Consider the following 24900-nt stretch of genomic DNA (forward strand, 5'->3'; position numbering starts at 1 on the left):
TTTTTTAAATATAATTCTAAATTTGAAGATTCAAGCATGGGAGTACAGGTCAGTGGATCATTTACCAATTGGTTTTGCTTTTCATCTTCAGTGCAATAACTTCCAATAAACCCATGTCAGAGTGATCTGGCACATGAATTCTGTCCTGATGACCTCAAGGGAACAGCTGCTTCAGACTGTGGCCAATCATCACTGTCACAACTGTCAAATTTTATGTAGCAATGAAAACAATTTGTAAAATACATTTGAATTGTAAACTTGGTTTAAAAATGCACTGAAAACTGTCTCATAATACTATCTTTTGTTATTATGCATAAACAGAGAAATCAAACATTTGATCAATTCTGGTTTATTAATGCATTTCAAGTAGTTCAAAAGAAATCATATTTTTTCACAATACCTCTGCAAATTCAGAAAAATTTCCAAAGTAAGCACGGTAGGGAAACAGAACCAAAAAAGCAAATGAAAACAAAAAGACACCGTATAAAACAATAAAACACAGGAGACATTAAAATCAGACAGCAGTGCTGAATCTATACCAGTTTGGATTCTCAGTTTACATCACTTTCATTTCAGCGCACATTTTCACATAGAAATGCGAAAGAGAGAAAAATTTCCCAGAGCATTAACCCTAAACACCCACTAATGTCCACGTCATACTTTAACAACAAAAAGACAACAATGACTCAGCAAAGCCGCTCTCACACACACACACACCAAAAACAAAAACAAACATAGCTCTAAAATTTGCCAAAGCTAAGGAAAAATATAGCTTAAGCTCTGACCCAAAAGAAAGCACTACCAGTAGCACCAAAAAGACAAACAAAATAAGCAGAAGAAGCAACAGAGGATTGCATTTTATCTGCCCAGAAACTTTGTGGTAGCCCACAGACATGAGTTACCTATTTTATTATGAAAACACAATACCCATTTAGGAGAAAACAATGAAGGCATTTCTTTGTGAAGAGGCTTTTTTTTTCCGCTGTTGAGTGCTGTGATACTCTGCATAGAATCTATCTGATCAACACCTTGCACAGAAAACAATGCTGAGCTGCAGCTGTGCTTGATGCAGCTCTTTCGCAAGGGCAAGAAAAAAAAGAATGAGTTTATCTTTGCTCCACCAAAGTGTTCCCTACTAAAATAACTTTGAAAAAAACTATACACATATATTTTTGCCAGTAACTCAACTTGGGAGTATTCTGTGCTCTCATCCATCTGTCAGTGAAGCTGACCTTGATTTAACCTGGCTGAAGACAACTGTAAACTCAGATTAAGTCAAATCAGGGCTGGGCAGAAAATAGCTTTGACTTAATTTCTAATGGGAATAACAATTAAATACTAATTTCAATCTCTCAAAAAATCTGGAAACAAATTGCAGAATATAATTTGAAAATGTGTGTTTGTAACTTCATTTCCAACATATTTCTTCTTTCGATTTCAGCAGCCCAGACTGGGCTTGGATAAACTGTCACGTCATGCATTATTTCAGCTTAGGTAAAGATCACTGACACTAGCATACCAATTTCAGTCACACTGTTCTGAGTAGGCACATTTTTAATGCAATTACACAAACCAAGAGAGTGTAACAACAAAGCTCCTTGAGAAAATTGCGCTCAGTAGGAAAAGAAAGGACAGAGCAGAACAGCAGTGGATGGCTGACACATAGTGATTGTTTGCTCTGGTAAATGTGTTAACAGCAGCAACAACGCAACAATAAAATTAAAATCTTTAGTTTTACTCAGTTGATTCAATTATTCCACATATACAAATAATCTGAACAGCAAGTAAAATCCATAAAAGCAAAATCTGCAGTCACATTTAAGCCAGACAAGTTCTTCGTCTGGCTACGGAAGCCTAGAGGATCTAACTGCTTTTGAGTGGTTTTACCACATTTTGTAATTTCTTAAAACAACTGTGAAAAGTGTGTGAAATTCAAAAGTGTGATACAATCAGGTTCATTAAAAGCTATTCTCTCACCATTTATTTCAGCCCCAATTATACACCGTTATGTAAACGCAGCTGCAAAACCACGATCACAACAAGAAATATACATATCCAGAAAATTAATCTCCCCTCCACAACCCACCATCTAATAACAGATGACAATGTAATCTGATTAAGATCATTTATCTACATTCTCTTCATACAAACTGCCCGCTACATCCCACGGCAGCTAAAGTGAACTTTTTTTGTACAGGCGTCAGCCAGGAGGGACTTCACCCTGAAATATTCACGCAGCCATCTTTTCCACCTAACACACTTGCTTGCTGTTGCGTTATTAATCCTGAGAAAGTGAATTAAAACAGTAAATAATCTTCATTATGCGGAAACTCAATTTCATTTGAAACAGGAAAAGCCTACAGTAACATCTGAACAACTGCACACTGAAAGAACATGTATGCTTTAGAAATAAAAAGCTTCAGTTTTTGAGGGTGTGTTTTGATTTAAACTAATTACATTGGCAAAAAAAAAATGTTTTCTCAACACAATGTTGTGTCAGTGTTGTTTTTGATTGGCAGCAAAAACTCATGTGACTTGCAATCCTGCTATTGTGCTGATGATTGCAGCACTTCAGAGAGGAAGAACAGGAAAGAAAAAAGTTGCACAGATGGAGGACAGAGGAAGGCAACTACAAAGATGCTTCCCTCATCTCCATTATTTGAATTTAAAAAAAACATTCAAAGAAATAAAAATAATATTAAGACCACATAACAAAGATCAGTGAATTTCTCCTCCTGTTTCTCCTGGGAAAAAAAAAAAAACGTTTTAGCTCCTATAAAAGCTTTATGAACCGCTGCTAATCTGGCTCTTAGAGCAGAGGTGCTGAGTGAGTTTGTTAAGCCCAATAAAAACTTCAGGCTTTGTCCAGTGAAACTGTTTCAGTTGCAAGTTCTTTGAATTTTGCAATATGTGGTAAAGGTAACTCTTTGGAGTGAAGTGCTCCCATTGTAGGCACTAGGAAGAACCAAGGCAAAGAGCAGACCAGTCTCAGCGTCTCATCTGTCCCATTTGATAGTTTTCTCTGTACTGACGGTGGGCCTGTGGCTGCGGGTTTGCATGCTGCTGTCTTCTCCGTTTCAGTGTACCTACAGGACATCAACATCTCAGTAAGAGTCAAAGACAACGAATGCCAGAATCTATTTATCTATATGCCTGTATCTTAATCACTCAACTACCTGTAAACTGTACATGTGACCACATGTGAGAACATAAATATATATGATGAACTATATATGATGTACTGTACCTGGCAGTGGCTTTGGTGGGGGCAGTTTGGGGTTGCTGCTTGGGGTGTGGACACTACAGATCTTGATGAAGCCAGCCATTAGCATAATGAGAGCGATGCCCATCAACAGCACAGCCCACCAGTGAGCCTGGATAACAGAAGATATATTAAATAATAAATATAGGTGAGAAGCACTGCAGAACCAGCTTGTATATGTATTTATGTCATTGTGCTGACCAGTCTTTAGCACTGGCTCCATGGAAGAAAGTTACCGCACTTCCTTTATGGGGACACTCACCATTATCCACTCTGCAATATTCTCATAGAGTTCTGCGTTGAAGATGGCTTTCTTTAGCCTTGCCAGAGGCCCGTCAGCATCCACCAGACGACACTTCGTGAACACATCACAGTAGCCCTTAAAGTCATTGCAGGGTGAGCCAGGCTGCAGCGTTATGATCTTGTTGTTGAAGTATTTGACCCATTTCTCTGAGCCTGTGCTGCTGCAGGTACTGGGTTTCACTGAGGGCAAAAGGAGAGGGAATGACTTTTGAGGTACTGACAGTAGCTCAGTCCTTCAGCTTGAAGATAACACAATTAAGAACAAAAAAGCAAAAGCAAAACTGACTCACTTTTCTCCATGCAGCACACGTGGCACAGCTCAGCTGACTCGTCCTTGCCATCTTCGCTGGCACAGGTGCATACCTCGAGTCCATACCTCTCACAAATGGAACCAGAGCAGACCTGGTCCAAAGAAGCGGATAGCAGGAAAAAACTTAAATTAAATATTTTAATTTAAATACAAACACAAGCTCAAAAACTGCACATACCAGATATCAAACAGTAAGAAGACAACTAAAACTAACCCCATTGATGCAGACTTGTGTCTCTGAACGGCAAGTGGTGTAGTTCTCCTTTGGTTCTGAGGTGGGACACAGAGCTGTAGCTCCATTGCATGTGCCCTCTTTGGCACAATCAGACTCGTTTCTACACCTGTCATTTGAGCCCTTGTAGGTACACTGTGGTGTGCAACATGGGCCTTGACTGGGACTGTGGAACAAGATTTACAAATACGCACTTAAATATTAAATCCTGCACTTTCAACAGCATTATTTTTTGCATAAATTACAGGACTGTGAAAAGAAATGCTAATCACATCTGACCTGCAGATTTTTCCAGGTTGGAGTTTGCACCTTTTTCCCTCCTCTTCATTGGCATTATAGCAGCAGGGGTCGTTACACTGATCACTGTAGCCACAATCACACTGCTCTCCAGCTTCCACTAGTCCATTACCACAGATAGGTTGGCCAGACTCTGGACACACAGACACAACAGAATGAAAATAGAACCTCACTTTCACACACTCACACACTCACTCACACACTCACACACACACACCCACAGGAACAGACAATTTATAAGAGACAATTTACCAACAAAACAGTCGTCTCTCTTCTTTGCCAGGACAGCGCTTATGTTGCCAATGCTGCAGATAGAGAACTTGTTATTGTTGAGCTTGTCCCCAGATGTGGCTCTGGCGTACATGATGTAGTTGCCCTGCTCCTTTTTCTCCTGTAACTTGGACTCTCCAGGGGTGCATTCAATTCCAGAGTCATGCTATAAAACAAAAGGCAAGTTAAGAAGAGAGCACAGAGAGTTGAGACCTGTAATATGTTGCTCAGCTTGGCAAGAAATGCACTGGCAAAGGCCAGAGTATGAAATCATAGTACTTACAGGAGAACCAAAGTTGTGCCCAACCTCATGAGCAAAGGTGATGTGTGACACCTTGGGAGGGACATGGGAGGCGTAGTTCTGCACAGTGATGATACCAGTGTTGAGAGACTTCCTCTTCCCATCTGAGTACAGTTTGCTCTTTTCACAGATGCCCCCAGAGCTTCCTATGGCAGGAAAATGAATTTTTTCACACTATTTAAATATTAGACAAGATGACACAAAGAATTATTATAATATAATAATAATATTATTATTAATTTAACAATGGCCTAATTCATGGGTCAAGGTGCCACGAGTTAGGTGACATGAGCATTTGAATGCAGCAAGGTTCCCTACCAGGGTAAACCTAAACGTGTATACACAAATACACATCACACACACAGCAGGATAAGTGGCCTGCTGGTGCTGGTAGTTGCTCCTGAGGAGGGCAACAGCTTGGCCACACCAGGGGTCACTGTTCCACTATTCACAGAAAACAATGATCATTCACTACTGCACTCCAGAGAAAAATCACTATAAACTACAGTATCCTTACACCATACTGGTTTACATACAGGACAAAGTCTAAAATATGTTTTATAAGAGATACACAACATGTGGAGTAAGATAGAACACCACAAGTGTCCCTGATGCTGTAAAACATTTCATTTGTAATTATCACTTTCATCCCTTTTTGCATCAAGTAAAGAAGAACACGTAAAATTCTCTTACTAAAACCATCATAAAAATATGAGCCACTTTCCAGAGTGATAAAATGGCCACGAGTCTGGTGCCTGAATTGAGGATAAATTGGTCATAAAAACTACAACTTATTTAATAAGGAAAAACAATCAATAAAAGATCATAGCATGTGCCAAACACAGACCAACTGTTTTAGCAGAAGAATCGGTCCCAATATGCAGAACATAAGCATATTCTAAATGACTTGAAGTAGCCCTCCATAGTTAGCCTAGGTAAAGTTGACTTTGTAGTGGTAATTCATTCGAATCTGGAGGTAGGTAAACCACACACCACAATAAACATAACTGAGCATCCATATTATAATGGCTATAAAAATATATATACATATACATGCATACACTGAACATATATATGTGTGTGTGTGTGTGTGTGTGTGTGTGTGTGTGTGTGTGTGTGTGTGTAAAACTAAAATTTTGATCTAAAAACCACAAAGCTGTGATCTGAATGCTGTGATGTCTGTGCAACACGTCTGTGCAACACGGGGCATTCTGGCAGCTCAACAATAAGCATTCCTGCAGTGTTGTATGCAGGAATGCATACAACACATCCATAAAGGCAGCTTCTAGCTGCACAGAAACAAGAGAGCCAAGCACTTAAAGCAATAAACAATGTGTCCATTATGTGTAACTGTACATGAGTATGACTGCACATTTTATGTTTGTACACTGAGTGTGTGTGTGTGTGTGTGTGTGTGTGTGTGTGTGTGTGTGTGTGTGTGTGTCGGGGGGGAGGGGGGGGGGGATGTATGTTCTTTAAGCAAGCAACTGTACAGTATCGTGTTTGTATAACTGGTCACATCAAATAAGACACACAAGTTGTGTTTCCCCAGTATCCCTGATGTCCGTTTGTTCTAGACTCCCTTTGTTCAAACATTTACCCCACAGCTCACTGCAATCCATCTCTTACTCTCAATCGATTCTTTCAGCTTACAGCTTTGCTAATTTGCCTGTATTGATCGCCTGAGTTTGCTGCTGTATTCTTTATGTTGAGGTGGTGGTGGCTGAATGTATTCAGAGGAACAGGAAGGAGAACCCACCATAACTATAATTCATACAGCTGTGTTTGAGAGCAAAGAGATAGCTTATATATATTTCTGTGGAGGAGAACACAGCACGAATCCTGACAGAGGAGGACAGATAGAGGCATTCAATGCCACATAAAAATATTATATCTATTATGTTATCACACTTTAATACTACAGCAAACTTTTTTCTAAAATATAAACATAATCATAAAATTCAATATCCGCTCCAATCAATGGCCCATGTGTAGATTCTGATACTTTCTTAATGTTGTTCACAATATAAAGTATAACAATAGGTTCAGTTAAACTTAGTCACAGAATTCTCAAAAAAATTAAATATCAATGATTAAAACATAAATGAATTGTATTAAGCATGACAGTTTAGTCACCTAACTGACCATAATGTTTGTGCTGTTACACAAATTTCCTCTTTAAGCCTCTTTGTGAAAGACAGCTGTTGTATTTAGGTTCACACCTTTGATAATGGTGAAGACGAGTTTGTTAGATTACTGCCTTTGGTACAAACAAAGAAGAAACCAATAGAAATTGTTCATTTTGGCATTGAGATTAATTCTCTTATAAATCTCAACTTTCACTCTGACTTGATTCTGAGTTGAAAACTTTGCTGTCTTTAGAAAAACCTAGAGCTCCTGATGAACACACACAGACATAGCCTAGCACCTTCAAATTAGTTATGCTTTGAATCATTCAGGAGTGTGTGAGTGTGTGTGGTGGAGATGGTAAGGCTTATCAGGGTCTGCTGGGATTAACAGAGACAATCCTATCTGCGATGTGTTCATTATTTCAGGGAACATCAGTACAACGATAAGTGGCAAATAGAGAGGGTACTGTTAAACCTGAAGGATGACCTGAAGTAAATCCCTGAGTTAGAAAGCACCCAAGCCAGTTAAAGTATCTCTGAGCAACACTGGAAGTCACCACTAGGGCTCTGTGTATGTGTGTGTGTTTGTGTTTTGTACAAACCTGAGGGAGCCCCAACCCAAGCCAAGCCAAGCACACCATCATCAAAGTCCCTATCAGTGAAGACGTAGGCCAGGCAGTACTGATCATGGTTCTGCTCAGAGTTAAGCTCCAAAAACTTCTCCACTCCAATATTGGCAAAACGAAAAGGATTGCTTTTGTCCTTTTCATCATCAGTGGTATTTATCTGAAAGAAAGAGAGTTAAACATTTGCAGGGGCAAAGTGAGAAAGGAGAGACATTTCTACACTGATGGCAGAGCAGACAGAGCGTGAAGACACTAAAAAGGTCCTTGGCAAAAAAATGACAAATATTCACCCTGAGGAAACTATGTCTATGCCACAATGTTCACTGCCAAGCAGACAGGTCAACAGAGTTCTCCTCTCAAAAATATTAACAGCTCACCCTGATCCGTTTAACCATGAAGCTGATGTTTCGGATGCCCATGAAGTCTGTGACCTGGTAAATGGAGTCGATTGCCTTCACATGGCTGGAGATCTGAGGAGAAAGTGGTGAGGTGAAGATTAGAAAGAAGGCAAATACAGCAGTGAAAAAAAACAACATACCATGATAGCTAGGTTGTGTTATTTCCAAATCAGCAAAGATGCGAACCTCTAGAGTCATGTTTACATACTGTATGTATGGCTGCATACCTGGGCAATTACAGCCTCTCTTGTGACGTAGTATTTGAAGAACAGGTGGTCAGTCTGGATGAAGAGCTGGCAGGTGTTTTTCTCTTTCCCGGCTGCCCTCTTCGTCCTCAGAATAACTGGACCATGGGAGCTCTCCTCTTCGAACACACTGTTCACCCTCTGTACAAAAAACAATTGTCGTTTCATCTCATGAGTCTTGTTCACCTGTGTGTTTAATTATGATTTGGAAGGATGAGGAGGGGCTTTGCTGGCACTTACTTTGGCTGGCTCTTCTACTACCGATGCCTGGTATTTCTTCATCCTCTCAAACACCGAGTGGTCAGCACATCCGCCCTCTGCGCCATACTTATGAGGATAATCTGGCAAATAGGGAAGAGATAAGGGAGTGGTTGAGAAGAGCTTACACTGCACCATGGATCGCTTTAGGATCATGTGTGGTGGGCTGGAGGAGATGAATCAGGGTGGTTTGGGATTCAGGAGTATCTGCATTACATAAAAGGGATTGAGCAACAGGATTTCTAAGGACAAAAGGCCATCCCAGCAAATCAGTGTTATCTTTATCCTGCCTTTCAATCTTTCTTTGTACTTTCTCACAGTATTTTCAAACACAATCTCTACTACATTCACATCTATACTGCACATTGTGTACAAAGCAACTGCATTCTTCTATTTTCATATGAATGATACATACTTCAGCAACAACAATTGAATCTGTGTCCCACTACAGTACGGCCATTTGGCTTCAGCAGCTGTCTCTACTGGACGACAAAATCAAGATGGGATCAGTCTGATGATAAACAATCACCACCTCTGCTGATAAGTAGAACACAGTTCAACACTGGCCACGCCCATATAGCAACCCCATATCAAATGATGGATGATTCACAGTTTCCCAACAGCATTGAAAACGCAGTTTTAGATAAAAGGGTTATGAACAGACAGACTAATTACAAGGAATATATCAATATTATATACATACTCAAAGAAAAAAAGAGATTTATACCACTAGTTTCAACCAAGCAGCTGATGCAACCGACATCACAGATTTATGAAGTTAATAATGGGGGTTGTCACTCTTAGTTAAACAGCAAACTGTCACATGCCATTTAGTATTATGTCTTTATAGACCTAATGTGGGTCAGAAAGCAGAATGGATTTGGTATATATTATTAACTAGGCATGCAAATCAGTGTGTACTTCTGATGCTGGTTTCAATCGAACTGTTGTAAACTAAAGGATTACTTGCCTCTAAGCATGTATTTGCAAAACTCATGATCGCATTAATTATAGTGCAGGACATTAGCCTAAATGTCACAAAATGTTCATTCTGGAAAGAGAACCGTCCTATGCTGGTTACTAAACTGACTGGACACACAATCAAACAATACATTCAACCTCTGACAATGTGTGTTCAAGTTTTAAAGAGAAAGCCGCCTTTGTCCCTACAGTGAATGCTGTCTCATTCAACTTGCTAATCAAAAGGCCCTTGCGTTTTGGACAGAAGTTGGAAAAAAAAAAAGTTCCAAGAAAACCATAAGAGTCAGAAGTGAATAATTTGTGTTTCATAAGTGCAACTCCTACATCTTTTTTCACTGACACCATGGACAGACTTCTAGGAAACAAAGTTGATCTGAGATGACCTCATGTCAGACTTAAAATGTAGTTTGATTTTGAAGACTACGTGACAGTATAGCTCACACTGTCCATATATCATAAAAATCTAAATTTAAAGAAAATATTTCATTTTTAATCAACTGTTTTCTATTCATCTTAGTGTAAAATCACTGTGTACACTGTGTCTGATTACAACTTAATGCAGATGTTAACAGGGACCATTTGAAAACTTCTCGTCTGTGCATGGAGGACATCAGGGATATTGTGTTAATTATAAAATGCTATGGTAAATTTTAGAAAATATCAACACAAGTTTGAAGTGTCCACCCCCCTCCACCCTGATTAGTGGACAAGTCTTCATCTAAAACTACCAAATCAGAATTTATCTGGATATTAACAGGTAAGGATGACGACCAGATCATTACATTATGATGTGGCTTGTAAAAAAAAAGTCCTCAATTCTTCTGAGGGGCTTTCACTTTTCCTCATTTTCAACTGCAACCTTTCATTCCAACAAGCTTCAACGCAGCTTCTCCTCCCTTCGTTTGCTTAAATTTCATTTATCAGCTCAAAAGAATCTCCCTATCTTTATGTTTAGGCATGTATGTCTGTGTCTGTGTATGTCTGTCTGTGTCTGTGTCTATGCATGTGTGTGTGTGTGTGTATTCCAGAGAAGTAACCAGCAAGACAACCTGCAGTGAATATCAGAACCCAAATCCAGGGTGTTCATAGCAGACTCACTGCCTGTCTGCTAAATGCAGTTCTTTGAGCTGGAATCATAAGTCTCAAGTCACTGGACTGTGTTTTTACTCATGCTGTGATTGCTTCATTGTGTTCACCCACAACCACACCTTGCAGGTCTGACTGATGACTGATTATGCCCAAACATTTTCAGAGTTGTCTGTTCTCGAGAAAAAGATTGAGAAGCTTTCGGTCTCCTGACGGAGAATTTCTCTGTTGGCTGTGGTCTGACCTTTAGCAATGGCTATGAGTCATGCCTATGCTGTGACGTGCTCCAATCCTGCCTTCAGTGTGGACACTGGCCACCCTGTCCTTGGCCCAGGAACCAGAGCCAAATCCTGCTGCTACCAGTCTGTCAAACATAACCTTTTGTCTAATCTTCTCAGGCTAGTCTATGAACTGCACCAACACATCACAGTTTTATTCCTCACAATACAAAAACATTGTTTTCTCCAAAAATTATACTTTTTAAAATATTCAATTTCTGCCTTCATAGCTTTCAATATACCATCTCATTTTTACATACCATGGTTATGGTGAGTACGTTCAGTTGTTTACATCTTTAGTCAATGTATTTCTTCTAAAATGCATTTGAAAAGGTGCCTTTTAAAACTACTTGTACTGCTACTAGTTGTCCAACAAACCCCACGTCTGTGTCATTATATAAAGGTAAGCAGTCAAACTTTGGTCATTCTTGTACACAGTTTCTGTGGACTTAAAAGTGACTGTAGTGCTTAACATTTCCTCTCACTTAAACAAGTATACTTACTGATGTCATCCTCATGATAGATGACAGAGTGGAAGGGCACCCTCTTGTCCTGTAGGTACCTCTCTGACGGTTCAACATAGTATGTTCCTTGGTGCGTTTTAATGAAGCCCTCAAATCGCCCATTGATTACAGAGCCATGGGTCAGTGTGCCCTTTTCACCTGAAACACAGAAGAGGAAGGGTGAGCCGAGGAAAACGAGTGTTTGCCTGTAAAGAGAGTTGAATTTTTGGCCAAAGGAATATTGTTCAGTCATGAATATAAAATGAAATAAATCCATTCTAGTTATTCAAGCAGTTTAAGGGTAGAAATGATCTGTTCAACAAGCTTCTTCAGGCACATAAAGGATTTACTGCCACACGAACTGAAAAACATCTCATCCAAGTCTGCACAAAAAGTCCAGGGCTCAAATTTGAATAAAGCAAGTTGAAAATTCACTTTTTGCTGAGCCTGCACATAATCCAAGGTTACTAATAAGCACAGTTTCATGAAGCAAAATAAAAATCTGTAGCATTCCAAAATTTGACCACAAGTACAAATTATATTTGTCTCATGAAATCACAATGTTTGTGTGAGAACTAAATGTTGTGTATTTCATTCCATTCATTAACATTTTATATTATTAATGTTTAATTTGTTTAAGGCTCAAATATTTGTATGGATTTCCACGGCTATATTTTTCATTTTTGAGCAAAGATTAAGGATACTTATTATAAGGGCACCAACCTCGATAAGAACAATATAAATCGGTTACTTTGTCCCTTTTCTCCTTGTTTCATACTACTGATCACAACAGGACACACAGGCTTGTTTTTTCTCTTGTTCATTTGAAGTCTGCTGGACACAAGCAGAAGGAAGACGCCCAGGAACAGGAAGGGACTGAGAGCAAACAATAGCTGGATGAAAGGTGAAAGTTAAGTCCTGTGTGTGTGTGTGTTGGGTTGTGATGTGATGTGATAAGGCTGTAGATGATTTGAAGAGATAATTTGGGGAAAATGTAGGAATGATAAAATGAGGAGTGATGATACAGACTTTCAATTCTATTGAAATATGAACACCATCATTGGATTAGGGCATTTCCTGTTAAGACACTGCACCTCTGCCCAGGATGTGCTGTGGTGCAACTTACCGAAGATTTCTCCACTGTAAATGTGTGATGTATCAACAGGTGTCTCATCTCCTGATACTTCAATGATGAGTTCTGGAGAAAACAGAGTTGTATCCCTCTTCATCCGCAAGTTAAAATGTCTAAAAAGAAAAATATGATCAAATCTGGTTAGCATAATCTACACCAAAAGCAAAGTTGTACTTTGACACATTGACACATGGGCAACGTAATGTACAGTCCTACTGACAATTTGACAATCACACCCTCAACCCTGACACTGTTAATGACATGCTCTCACCACAGAGTTTTAGTATAAGGAACTACATACATTGGAAAGCTAAGACAGAACACAGAAAACTCGGCAGGAAAAAGCAGGATTAACACATTTTTACTGAGCTTCACCATTTCTGCTCAGTGCTGCTGGGCTCAGTGAGTCAGAAGAAGAATTATGTCATGAGGAAAAACACATGAACTTTCATGCACAGCCATAGTACATGTTTTTTCATAATCCTCTTGTTAACATAACCATGATGGCAAAGACAAAAAGGCTTTCATCACATGAGGTGCACATGAACCACTAGCTTCCCAGAAACCTGAGGCGATGTAGTGAGCAGTTCAGAGGAACACTCCCCACTAGGAATCTCTTTAGTAATCACATGGCTTGGTCTGAAGGTGTGAAGCTTCCTCCACATGACTCAAACGGCATCTCTCATACTGAACCCTTCATGAATTGTACCACTTTTGTGTTCTCTTGATAACACAATCTGCAACAAGGCAAAATTAAGAATTCCTCAGGGTTGACGTTTTGGGGAAAATTAAAATTTTAACTGTCAACTAGTCTTTAATTAGCCTTAGGCAGTATCAGGCACAAATAAAAAAAATCATTAAGAAACATCCAACAAGCGCAGTACATGTAGTTTAGCTCCTAAAACACTAGATCTTCCATTTCCCTTAACACAACTAATAGTATTTCATTTCATTTGACCCTCCCCGTCTGGTTAATGGCCAGGTTATTCCAAAATCCCCCAGTCTGCAATTGAGATTTTAGTCTCAAAGCCCAAGATGAGATAATCTAACAGCATCATCGGGGTTATTTTCTTAGACTTTGGAAAAAATCTCTCACAACCACAGAGGACATATTACAGCTGTTTTCAAAGGGCTGTGTGCTACACTTAACTATTTGTAAAATCTGAAGAGTGCCCCTCTGAAGTCTGTGTAAAATTAGGAGAACAGATCAAAACTAGAGAGATGTTTCTTCCCCAAGAGGCTCAGTGGACACTTAACACTGTTAATGACTAATTTAGCCATTAGCTGTTTGCCGAGGATGTGTAAGCAGATTTACTATAAGGCAGGAATGAGTAAATGAAAACATCAGTGGAGTAAAACAAAGAGAAACATGAACACAAGAGACATGCAGATGACTGTGGGGAGGAGCAGAAGATGTTTTTGGAAAAAGATACTGAATATTCGGTCAAACACAGCCCAGGATTTCCTTCTCTAGGATGACTCCCTGACCTGCACCAGCATTCAGTTTTCCCTTTCTCTTTCCTGCTCTCATTTCACAAACACACCCCTTTATGTTACCGTTAAAGTATTTTCAAATTAGTGGCTCACTGGTACAAAAAACATGTTTTTTCACCAAGTAGACTAATGCTTGTATTTCTGGGAGTAAGCAAAATGAATACTTTGTTACCATCCAACTTTTCTGTGTCTGTATTGCTTCGCTTTTTATTCAGTTTGCTACGAGTAATGAACCAACATGATCAATAAAACTCTCTTTTTTATATATGTAGACCTGGATCTGTGTTTCAAAATTATAAAGTTAAAAGAATCAAGTGGATTTGTCCTTACTTTAAGCAGTCTAACAGTATGTGTGATATGAGGTAACAGAGAAAGAAAAAGAAAGAGTCTGAACAAAAAAAGACAGAGCAGCTAAACATGTGAAACAAGCCGCCATCATCTGGCAATAGATTCAGAATAAATTCTTCTGCTTTTTATTCATACTGGTACACCCACTACAGTTCCCCCTGGCCTCTCCCCATCTTATTAATGGCCTCTACAACAATCAATATGACCTCATGACTTCATCTGTGCTCCATCAAAAGCTCTGTCAACCCATGACACCACAGTGACACACTGGTCTCTGCTGAATATAAATCCATAAAGAGATTATTCAGTTAGAAATTTAATCTGTATTATCAAGGATCTACAGAGTATTTTAAGGTTGACTGTCAGCAATTGTTATACTGTCCATGAAGGCTTTTTTTCACTGAGCCAGAAACACACATTTATACAAGCTGCTTTAAAACTTTATTGTGCAGCTTTTTCCTGTTTTTTTCCCTGTTTCATGTTACTTTATTCTTCATTTATATATCTGTACCTTTTTCCAAACAACTGAGGGCTGTAGGACTGCCAAGAAATCACTGTCAAACAACATCACAAATGGCCAATGATTTTACCAAATGAAAAACAAAAAAAAAAAAAAGAAAGAAAATCACTGTATCATTTTCCTGACAAAAAACTTTCTGACAAACACAGCAACAGACAAGGGGAGAGGAGGCTAAGGATCAAGTCAGAGAAGCAGCTGACGGATAAATTATTCAGACATATCTCAAATGCTGAACATACTGACTCAAGCATCTGACAGTCATATATTTTGCTCAGTAAGCATGCCAGCTCAAAAAAAAACTGAATGCCCTCAAGCAATGTTCACAGAGATGGTATGCCTACAAAGAGGCCAGTATCTACCCTATACATATTCTAGAATTACCGCCTCACAGTTGTACGCCTCCACCAACCAGTCAAGTTGCAGTCGAAATCCGTGTCTGTCCAGACTCATAATACATGTAAGTATTGTAGTTGTATATGTAGACTTTGAAGGAATTTAATACAAGGAATTAAGTATATTTCATCAGAATTCAGTTATGGTCAAAAATGTGTTTTGTGAGGTCGGAGTGAACTTTGAGGACCAAACTCTAATAAATTTCTCCTTGGGTCCAAGTGAATGTTTGTGCCAAATGTAAGGAAATTCCAGGTGTTCCTGATAAATCACATTCACAAGAGTGGGATGGATGTGAGGTCACAGTGGCCTTGACCTTTGGCCACCAAAATTTAATCAGTTCATACCTGAGTCCAAGTTAACGCTTACGCCAAATTTAAAGAAATTCCCTCAAGGTGTTCCTGAGATATCATGCTCATGAGAATGGGATGGAAAATGTTTTTCAGCAAAACTAAGAGCTTAGCTTTCTCCTCAAGATGGGAGCGTTACAGCATTAGCACATCCTTTTGATATTATCTCTATAAACAATCGAAAGCCTCAGAAATTATAATTATATATGTATGTTGGTACTTCTGGCCTGCTAACCACACTATCACTGAACATTCACCAGTGAGTGTACCATGACTTGGATTAGTTGTGAAACATTAGTTTGTGTTTGAATTGCAGAACTGCCAAGTTTTTCCTGTCAGAGCCTTTTCAATGGACAGACCAGATGACAGGCTGTGTGTGTGTGGTCCATTATTTTATCTTAATTTACAAGTATGATAAAAATTAAAACGGAGATAGTATATCAGTGTGTGTGTGTGTGTGAGAGAGAGAGAGAGAGAGAGAGAGAGAGAGAGAGAGAGAGAGAGAGAGAGAGAGACAGAGAGAGAGAGAGACAGAGAGAGAGAGAGAGAGAGAGAGAGAGAGAGAGAGAGAGAGAGAGAGAGAGTAATGATTAAAATTCAAAATCAGTGAGATAATCACAACTCCTTTTAGCTGAGCCTGGGCCTTTATGTTTGCAAAATGATGTATTACAAAGAGGAAAAACACATCCCATTCTTGGAAAGCAGGACACTACACTGAACTGTGAATTGTCACTTCCACCAGCACTGTATTAGCCAATGCTTGACTTCTTTTTGGCAACTCCTTGTGTAAAGAAGCCGTCCACAGAGACAACTGTCTGCCCTGCCTTGTTCCGTCACCTGATCCAGCCTCAAATATGCGAGTGGGCATACACAAGTAAGCTTTTCTCTTGTTACAACAAACCTCTACAGTGCCACACAGCCTCGCTCTCACGGAAGGGAGAGTGTGTGTCTGTGTCTGCATTCGCTGCACTCACTCTAATGAATTCAGTGAGGATATAAAGAATAAGATACTAGTTTTATGACCACTGGCTTGGTTCAGTTCCTCTTAAAGCTAAGCTTATTACTGTCATGTAAAGCACAGATGCTGATGTACAATATGAGGCCAATAACAACACAACAGACAACAGCCTTAACACCAAGTGAGTTAAATCAAAATATTTATGACACATAAAACACTAAACTTAATATTGTAAGCAGCACACAGGTGACTGTTGTTTCAAAACTATCATATTAGTTTGTGTTAACTTGTATAGGATGTAGTGTCCACCCCTGAGATACTGCAAAAACTGGACCATTTACAACTAGGAGCTAATAATATAAAGCTAAACTTCCTCTACTACAACATTCACTTACACCAATAAAAACTGTCAATAATTTGCCCCCAAGAAGAGGTATGCAACAGTCGTGTTACATTACAGTCAGAGAGATTATTAGGTTAATATGTAACAAGCGATAGTTTACTGACACTTCTAACAGAAAGGCTTTTGTGTACTGGACATGAGTGCTCTATATTGTCTGGCCTGCTCCTCTACGTGTTATTATCTGTGCAGTACTGCTTAGTTTTACTATTTAAAGCATTCATGAGAGTTTGTTTACAGTAGATATACTGCAGGACCATCTCCAATTCAACATCTTCAACAAAATATTAGACACTACAATGTACTCAGATGATTACCTCACAAATTCAGGCAGTGCCAGCTGTTTCTCAAAGGCCAGCAATGACAGGAAAGAGCACAAACGCACAGGAAAAGGATCTGTTTGACAGCAAATCCGCAACAAACAAGCTTGGAGAAGAGGAAAACGGAGGGGGTGGGGGGGTTTCGCTAAAAAAAACAACACTGCTGAGGTAAATTATTGTTACACTCTTCAAAGTGGCAAAACAGAAAAAGAGGAAATCGGTTAAAGCAGATAAAGGGACAAATGGAAAGGCACTTCACATTGGTAAGATCAGCCCCAGAACTGCACTGGGATTACAATTTCGCTGTGGGTGCATTTGTGCATGTGTCTTATGTGCATACCAAGGATATGACATTTGTGTTCAAATTAAAGGCAGGAGAAAACAGACTTCTGTTGTTGGTGAGATAAATCAAGCCAGCTCATCCACGTTTTCTATGTCATGTGTTGAGGTGCTAATGTAGTCCTAAGCTAGGTTCTGGTAAGGAAAAGGTAGGCGTGACTCAATGTTTGTTGGAGGAGCATATCATTTTACTCAGAAAGACCTTTTGAAAAGTTTTAACTATATCATTGATTCCTTGAGGCATCTAAGGTGTTTGAATCAGAAATGTTAGTAAAGAAATGTTCCTTTTTCTCTTTATTTGGTAAAAATTAAACTGCCAGTCTTGTGAAGACACAATGTTACATGGATCAAAAAAAAACCCAAAACATACAGACATGTAAATGTTGTGTTAGAAATTCTTCAAAAGCATTCGCAACAGCTGTTGCTTTCAATTTCAATACCTTCATTTATGAAATTGTACTATGTCTGGTACAATTACTGCATAAGTAAAATGACCAGCTGTGGAGTGTAGAGTGACAGAAATGTTCTTGTTTATGCAATAACAGAATTTATTTTCTTGTCTCAGCACTGCAAGCAATTTATTTGGAAACATTTTTCTTTCACACATTCTGCTGCAGCCAGCTGTCACTTATTACCAAGTGACAAGAACTCAGCAGATACAAATCTAACAACATTTAAACAGCGCTGGTGCTCGAAATCATCTGTTTCCAAAACAAGGATGGCACCACTGTACTCAGACATCCTGGCCTTGACAAGCACTCATCTCAAATTACATGTCATTGAAAATAGAATCAGAAAGAGGCAGAAAAAAAATACAAGGGGGCTCCGCTGTCAGAGGTAAAATGAAAATAAAGAAAAGGGAAGCATTTAATTACAGCTTGCAATAACTTGGCTAGTCTTGTATTTTCAGAGCAACCACATTGTGGCAGCTAGTGTTCCCAGAGCACCCAGCACTTTAGTGGCGGGTGTCTTTTATACCAGGTATAAAACCCACTCAGCACTAGATAAACAATATTCCTTCAAATGTCTTGGGTTAATTCAACTTTCACACATTTCTTGACAATACATACAAATAAGTAAAGAAGGGAAGGACAGGGCAAGGACACTTATTCACAAAAAAATTTAAAAAAGAAAAAAATGTAAGTGGCATACTATGAGGTTAAGTTGGACGACAGAGAGAGAGAGTGAATGAAGTGCGGAGGACTGAGAGTGTTTGTACTCAAACTGACCTTCCATGTGCATGGAAATCCAGGTGCACAGTCCTGTCTTGAGGAGAGAGTGCCCTCTTGGCTCTCTGGTGACTGTTGTGCAGGGTCTCTGTGTCATATGACAGACCTTCATAATGGCGAATATATTTGTTCAAGGGGTTCCCAAACTGACCTGAAAGAGAATTCAATGGCTCATCAATATTTGTCAACAAATATCTGCTGCAAGGCAGAAAAGGAAAGCTACACTTTATCAATATTTTAATATGATATGGAGGTTTGGTTATTAGCCTGTTATCCATCGTGCATAAAATTTGTCTGATACAACAGAGAGATAATATAACTTGAAACAGTATAACAAATTCAGAAAAAAAGGCACCGTTCATGTCCTCATGTCTTCGTCGTTTTAGTGAATTTCATTTCAGTTAATGGGCTGACAAAAATGCTAATATGCTATAAGCTTTCATCAGAGCATATATGACAGTGTATATTGTAATGCCTCATAGTAGGAAAGGTGTCTCCAAATAACACTGATGATGGCTCTGTTCTATTCAAGTGTCCCAGTAAGTCAGAATGGTGTGACAATGAGCCAACATTCACAGTACCAGGATCCTGAAACTGAAGCAGCTAAGTGGAATCCAGCCATCAATAAATTGTACTATTTAGCTGTGCTTTTTCTACTGTGACATGTCAAATGTCTTCATGAACAAGTCCTTAGGGGTAAGGTTGGGAAAAGAGGGATGAATCTCTCCGACAGTGGCCAGCTATAGTACAAGCTGTCACTCACTAGATATGCTTAACAGGCTTATTCGGCTTACTGATGTGACCCCAAAGAGGTAATCCTGCCGCTTTTACACTGACCATTTTCTTTGTTCTTTTCACAAAGACAAAGAAAGCGGTCAGTTTAAAGCACAAGTGAGGAGCATGTGATGCACATCAGGTGACTGAGGTTCTGTTTCAGTAGTACTGTATGTCATTGTGCGAGCTCAGTGACTGAGTTTGCTGCAGGCTGTTCAAATGCTAATCCACATTTCAAGGCAACAGAGAACGGTATTAACTAAATATCTGACAGAAGTTTTGGTTTATAAAAGGAAAAAATACAAAATCAGCCTTTGGAGATATGTTCATTAGCAAGGGCTCAATTTAAAGAGCTGGGACTAACACTTAGCTCTAAGCCTTTGTAGTGAAAGGCCTCAGAAAGATACACATTACTGAGAGACTCCCACAGGACAAAAAGGATAATGTAGGTGCTCCACCTTCCCTCTATTTTACACTGCAGTGTTTTGTTCATTACTGTAAGGCTTCCAGGAGGTGGGAGTCACAGCTCTCCTAACAGGGAGAGGCTGCCCCAGGCTAGTAGCAACTTGTCCATGAATGCAACGAGAAACTATTCCAACAATCAGCTTCTTTAGCTCTTCTCTGACAATGAAAACCGTGACAGCAAACTTAGACTGAACCAACAACCAGCCTGGAAAACAACACAAGAGGTTTGGAAGTGAGAGAGTGAGGCAGTAATTAATCAGAGAATATGTTGATTTCGTACAAAAACAAACACTGCCAGCTCTGATTGCCAGCTCTGATTGCCCAGATCGGTCTTCTCAGTAGGACGTGGCAACTCTATTAATATGTAGTAATGTGACAGTACAAGGCTAAATTAACAGCAGATGGTCATTTGCATAATGACTTGCCAATAAGTGACATTTCTGGGATGTTATAACATTTCTGATCACATTAAAACCTTAACAAGAAAACTAAAATATTATATAAAAGTACTATATGGAATAATTACTATGGCATAATTTGTTGTTCTCTTAACAGAGTACTTTCACATGCACACTAGCATCTTGGTTATTATCAGGGTTACTGGAGAGACCACTTTGTTTGAGCATGTAACCATGATATACTGGTTTCAGATACATGAATAAGCCATCATCAAAGTTACAGTGACACGTCTGTCACTGGTACACGTCCCATAGTTGGTAAAATGAGGTAAGCATACATAATGTAAAGCTGTTTTACATACTGAAGTGAAGATCTGTCACTGATTATACAGAGGAGAAAATACTCATTGTTTGTTGCAATTGCCAGTCATTACTGACAAGAAGATGGAAAAACCAAATCCAGAAAAAAGCAGAAAACGCTCAGGTAATGCCGTTGGTGGAGAAATAATGGAGACTGACAAAGATGGTGAGGAGTCAAAGACGCATCTAGACAATCAGAAACCTGGACAACGATAGAATCATCAGGTATGAGTAACCAGTTTACCCTGTTTTCCATGTATACATCACATCCTCAATATGATAAAAACTAGGATCATTCTCATAAAGACAGGCAGCTGCTCAACAGCAGCTGCCTGTGAAAACAAAAGCAAAGACAAGAAAGCTTATTTCTTACAAATACAACAAAGACTTTAAACCTGCTGTCATTCCCAAGTTGACTGACACATCTGTTAATACAGTAGCTAACAGTGGACAACAACTAAATCTAGCAATTAAGTTATTAAAAGGATTACTCACAAGTTAACCATATTGGTTAAGTAAATACTCGGCCCCCGGGCAGCTGAGGGGTGTTAAGGACCTGACCATCAACTGCAATGTCCCCTAGTATGACTCTGAGGATCTTTTATGTCTGTCACTCTCCCTCTCTCTGCTGTGGACATATTTGTCCAATATGTCAATCAAGATTTGTTTGTGGTGTTTTTTTTTTTTCATTTAATTGTTTTTAATGTGTTTTTAAATTAATCACTAATAATTTTGAGCTGATTTTAATTACATTTATAGGCCCTCCTTGTTATTGCTGATAAAAAATATACTGAATCATGATCTGACAGTAAAGCAACAATTTTACTTCTGTGTGGGCCTACATAAATTACCTCTCTCAGAGGTAGTAGCTGAAAATTCTGAGCAGACAGCAAAACTGGTAATCAGTTTCCCCGTAAAGACCAAGTCATCATGATTTCGGTGCAATCTGTTTCACCCCCAAGTGCTGCAATGAACAGTGAAGTGCAGTTCTCGACAGAGAGGAAACCGCTGACAGGAACAGAGGAGGTGGGAACAGCATGGATCACAACTGATCTGAGCCTCGCATTACCACACATGCTGGGTGATGGCAGCCCAGCTAACACGACACATCAGAAACCCCACAGCTCAAGGCAACTCACGTCTCTCCCTAACACTGTGCATCATATAGTACTGGAAAATAACCTGCAAACATTAAGTCCTTTCTGTATCTCTTGGGAGAAAAAAAATCCTTGCCTTCTGTCTTCTTATGCCAGACTCTCTGATATGCCAGACAGAATACAAGGACAACGTTTCAGCACCTCAATCAAACACACAAGTAACTGTATGTATGCACAGACAAAATGGTAAGCATCATGATATATGTATATGAAATAAGCCATATATTTAGGCTTTTGTCAACATAAGTCAAGAAAATTATTTTATAATGAGTGCCCCATTTCGCAAGCACAAATGCTCAAAGCTTACATTCAAGAGAAGCTTGGTTGTAACTAAGTAAAACCATTTTTTTTTTTTAAAGTCTAGTTGGTTTTCCTGTCCTGGTTTTGCAATACATCTCTGCTCACCCTTCACCTGGGTCTGAGTCTGAGCAGAATCCTTAAAAATATCTCAGTAATCTAGCAATGTTTTCAAGGGTTAAAAGAGAGTGTTAAAACACGTTGAATTGTTGTATCATTTACCAATTTTGTATGACTAATGGTGACTTACTGAAACGTGGAAACTATGATTAAAACTTGAAAGTCATATCAAAACTTCTACAACTCACGCAATAAACGCAGTGTTACTCATCCCTAGTACAAACAGGAAATGGTTATTAAGCTACTTGACGGTTTTTTTTTTGTTGTTGTCGTTTTTTTTTTTGCTGTTGTAAACAATGCCACTGTACCACAGAAACTTTCAGTAAAGGTCATTACAGTTAAAGAGTGTAGAAATTACAGATTTACTTCTGGCAGATATAATAGCTGTCAAACGTCGCAGCAGCGGAGCATATCATGTATCTGCTTAAGACCCTGCCTTATATATATACATGTATACACAGATATAAATATATATATTCCAGCGCAGCTAAACATGACGTTTAACTAGTTGTTACGAAATTATTCAAACACTGCTGAATATTTTGGTTCCTTTCGAGTCTATTAGCTACATTTTGATGTCTGTTTGAAGACGTTAGCACTGTAATGATAGTTTAACCCCCAGTAACTGTCAGAAGACACGCTTTTCTTCCATTAGAGTATTTCACTTATTTTACCCAAACAAAATTAAGCTGAAACCCAATACGCCCTGGCTAACCTGCCCCGGGTACAAACAAGACAAATAAACACAGGTTAGCAGCCACAAACAACACAGTTAAAACATTAGCCAGCTAGCTAGCAAGTTTGGTAGCCAGAGTACAACTGCCTGATCCGATTAGCGCTAGCTCCGCTGACGATCACTCAACACTTTCTTTGCCGTGTGGATCAATGGCAAACTTACCTGCAATATCTCGTAGGAAGCAAAACAAAAGAATTAATTTAACAAATATCATATCGAAATCCCCCGTAAGCCCAGTAAACCAGCCTGGCGATCCAGCGGTAACGCTGACTGATTCTTGTTTCGGTTTCTCCCTTAAAGGTATAGCCGCCCTTCCTAGTTAGCTTGCTACCATCAGAAAAACCGGCTCTATCTGTCAAAAGCAGTCAGTCCGACATCAGACAGACAGAGAGGCAGGCGAGGAGACCGACAGGAGAGGCCCTCCTCCCTTCCGCCGTGGTTTCTCGAGAAATCATCGACACACCCAGAACTACTATTGTAGTCCAATGTCGAAGGCACTGTAAAAACCAGCAACAAATCACCTCCACACCACCGTTCAGATCTACTCAAGAACATTAAAACACTGTGGTGGGAACGTCTCTGCAACCATCCTGAAACACGCACTAAACTTGCCGTGTGAGCATTGTTTTCATTCAGCAGTCTACGTTTTGTTTACTTCGTCAAAACAGGACTTTCCACACTTCCGCATTTAACTATTTATGGAGTTTTGTGTGATTATGTTATACAAGTGATGAGGTTATATGGAGGACAAACTACTTATGACAGCAGACTACTTAAAACAGGAAATTAGTGATTGAAGAAAAATAGCAAAAACAGATAAATACAATGAAAACATTTTACATAATGCAAATGATCATGACACCATTACACATATTGGTTTAAGAAAAATGATCACTCCGAGTTCTTCTTATAATTTATAACGCAAATGATAACATTTCCAACATATCAACTCAAAACTCGAAAAAATTGATAAATAAGATACTAAAAAAAAAAAAAAAACATATTCCTTATTTGATATTTAAAAGCATTTTGACATTTGTTTCAAACAACATCACTTTTTTATTGTCATGTGTACCAGTGAGGTGCTCATGTGAAACAAAATTACAACTGCCACTGGACCAAGCTGTGTGAATAAAGATATTTCATTATTGAGTAAGTAGCCATGGTTTTCACAGAAGTATTCTAGCTGTTCTGGGCATCATCATCAGTTTCCTCAAAGTTCACCTTGGTATGTCTGGTATCTGTTACTGGACGGACACCCCTGGATTAGATTGGTTGATACATTTTGTCATTTTCATTCCAATATTTCCCACAATTAAGGGCAATTGTGTATGAAAGCTCACAATACTAACACAGATAATATACAGCTCAATAAATCAGAGGTAAAATACATACAATACAATGCCTTGTTTGTATTACTAAATGGTACTAAAACTATAAAGTACTGAGAAGACAGAAGAGAGCTAAATGACGGGTTAGCATGATGAAACCGTGCTGCCAGCTGTTAAAATTAAAGATCACTCGTGTCTTTAAATAAACTGAGTATTGGTGTCCTGGTTTGATTTCCTTTATCAGCCACAAAGTTATGTAAAGGCTGTACAACAAAATTAAAGGGAAAAAAAAACTGTAAACCT

At 39.0% G+C, this 24900-nt stretch overlaps 1 protein-coding gene across 1 annotated transcript; it reads right to left on the reverse strand.

Annotated features, from left to right (window-relative positions):
• Positions 1–333: 333 nt before the first annotated feature.
• Positions 334–23708, reverse strand: adam10a (ADAM metallopeptidase domain 10a). Its single transcript, XM_041067218.1, has 16 exons — positions 23429–23708; positions 18960–19110; positions 12606–12724; positions 11480–11638; positions 8614–8714; positions 8356–8514; positions 8108–8200; positions 7707–7890; positions 4958–5121; positions 4657–4840; positions 4387–4537; positions 4090–4273; positions 3856–3967; positions 3525–3745; positions 3248–3374; positions 334–3086 (listed from the first exon to the last, which is right to left on the reverse strand). The coding sequence occupies exons 1-16, from the start codon at positions 23478–23480 to the stop codon at positions 2989–2991; spliced, it is 2259 nt and encodes a 752-aa protein (XP_040923152.1). The 5' UTR covers positions 23481–23708; the 3' UTR covers positions 334–2988.
• Positions 23709–24900: the final 1192 nt, after the last annotated feature.

This window comes from Toxotes jaculatrix, chromosome 1 (assembly GCF_017976425.1).
Source record: "Toxotes jaculatrix isolate fToxJac2 chromosome 1, fToxJac2.pri, whole genome shotgun sequence".
Lineage (NCBI taxonomy): Eukaryota > Metazoa > Chordata > Actinopteri > Toxotidae > Toxotes > Toxotes jaculatrix.

Bases quoted from the DNA above. Each gene is read 5' to 3' on its own strand.
- adam10a (XM_041067218.1), bottom strand. From the start codon at position 23,480: ATGATATTTGTTAAATTAATTCTTTTGTTTTGCTTCCTACGAGATATT. The intron at 5,122-7,706 runs GTTTGTACAAAA...TTCCTGCCATAG, and splicing joins TTGGGTTGGGGCTCCCTCAG to GAAGCTCTGGGGGCATCTGT. The intron at 4,538-4,656 runs GTAAATTGTCTC...CTGTGTGTCCAG, and splicing joins GAGAGACGACTGTTTTGTTG to AGTCTGGCCAACCTATCTGT.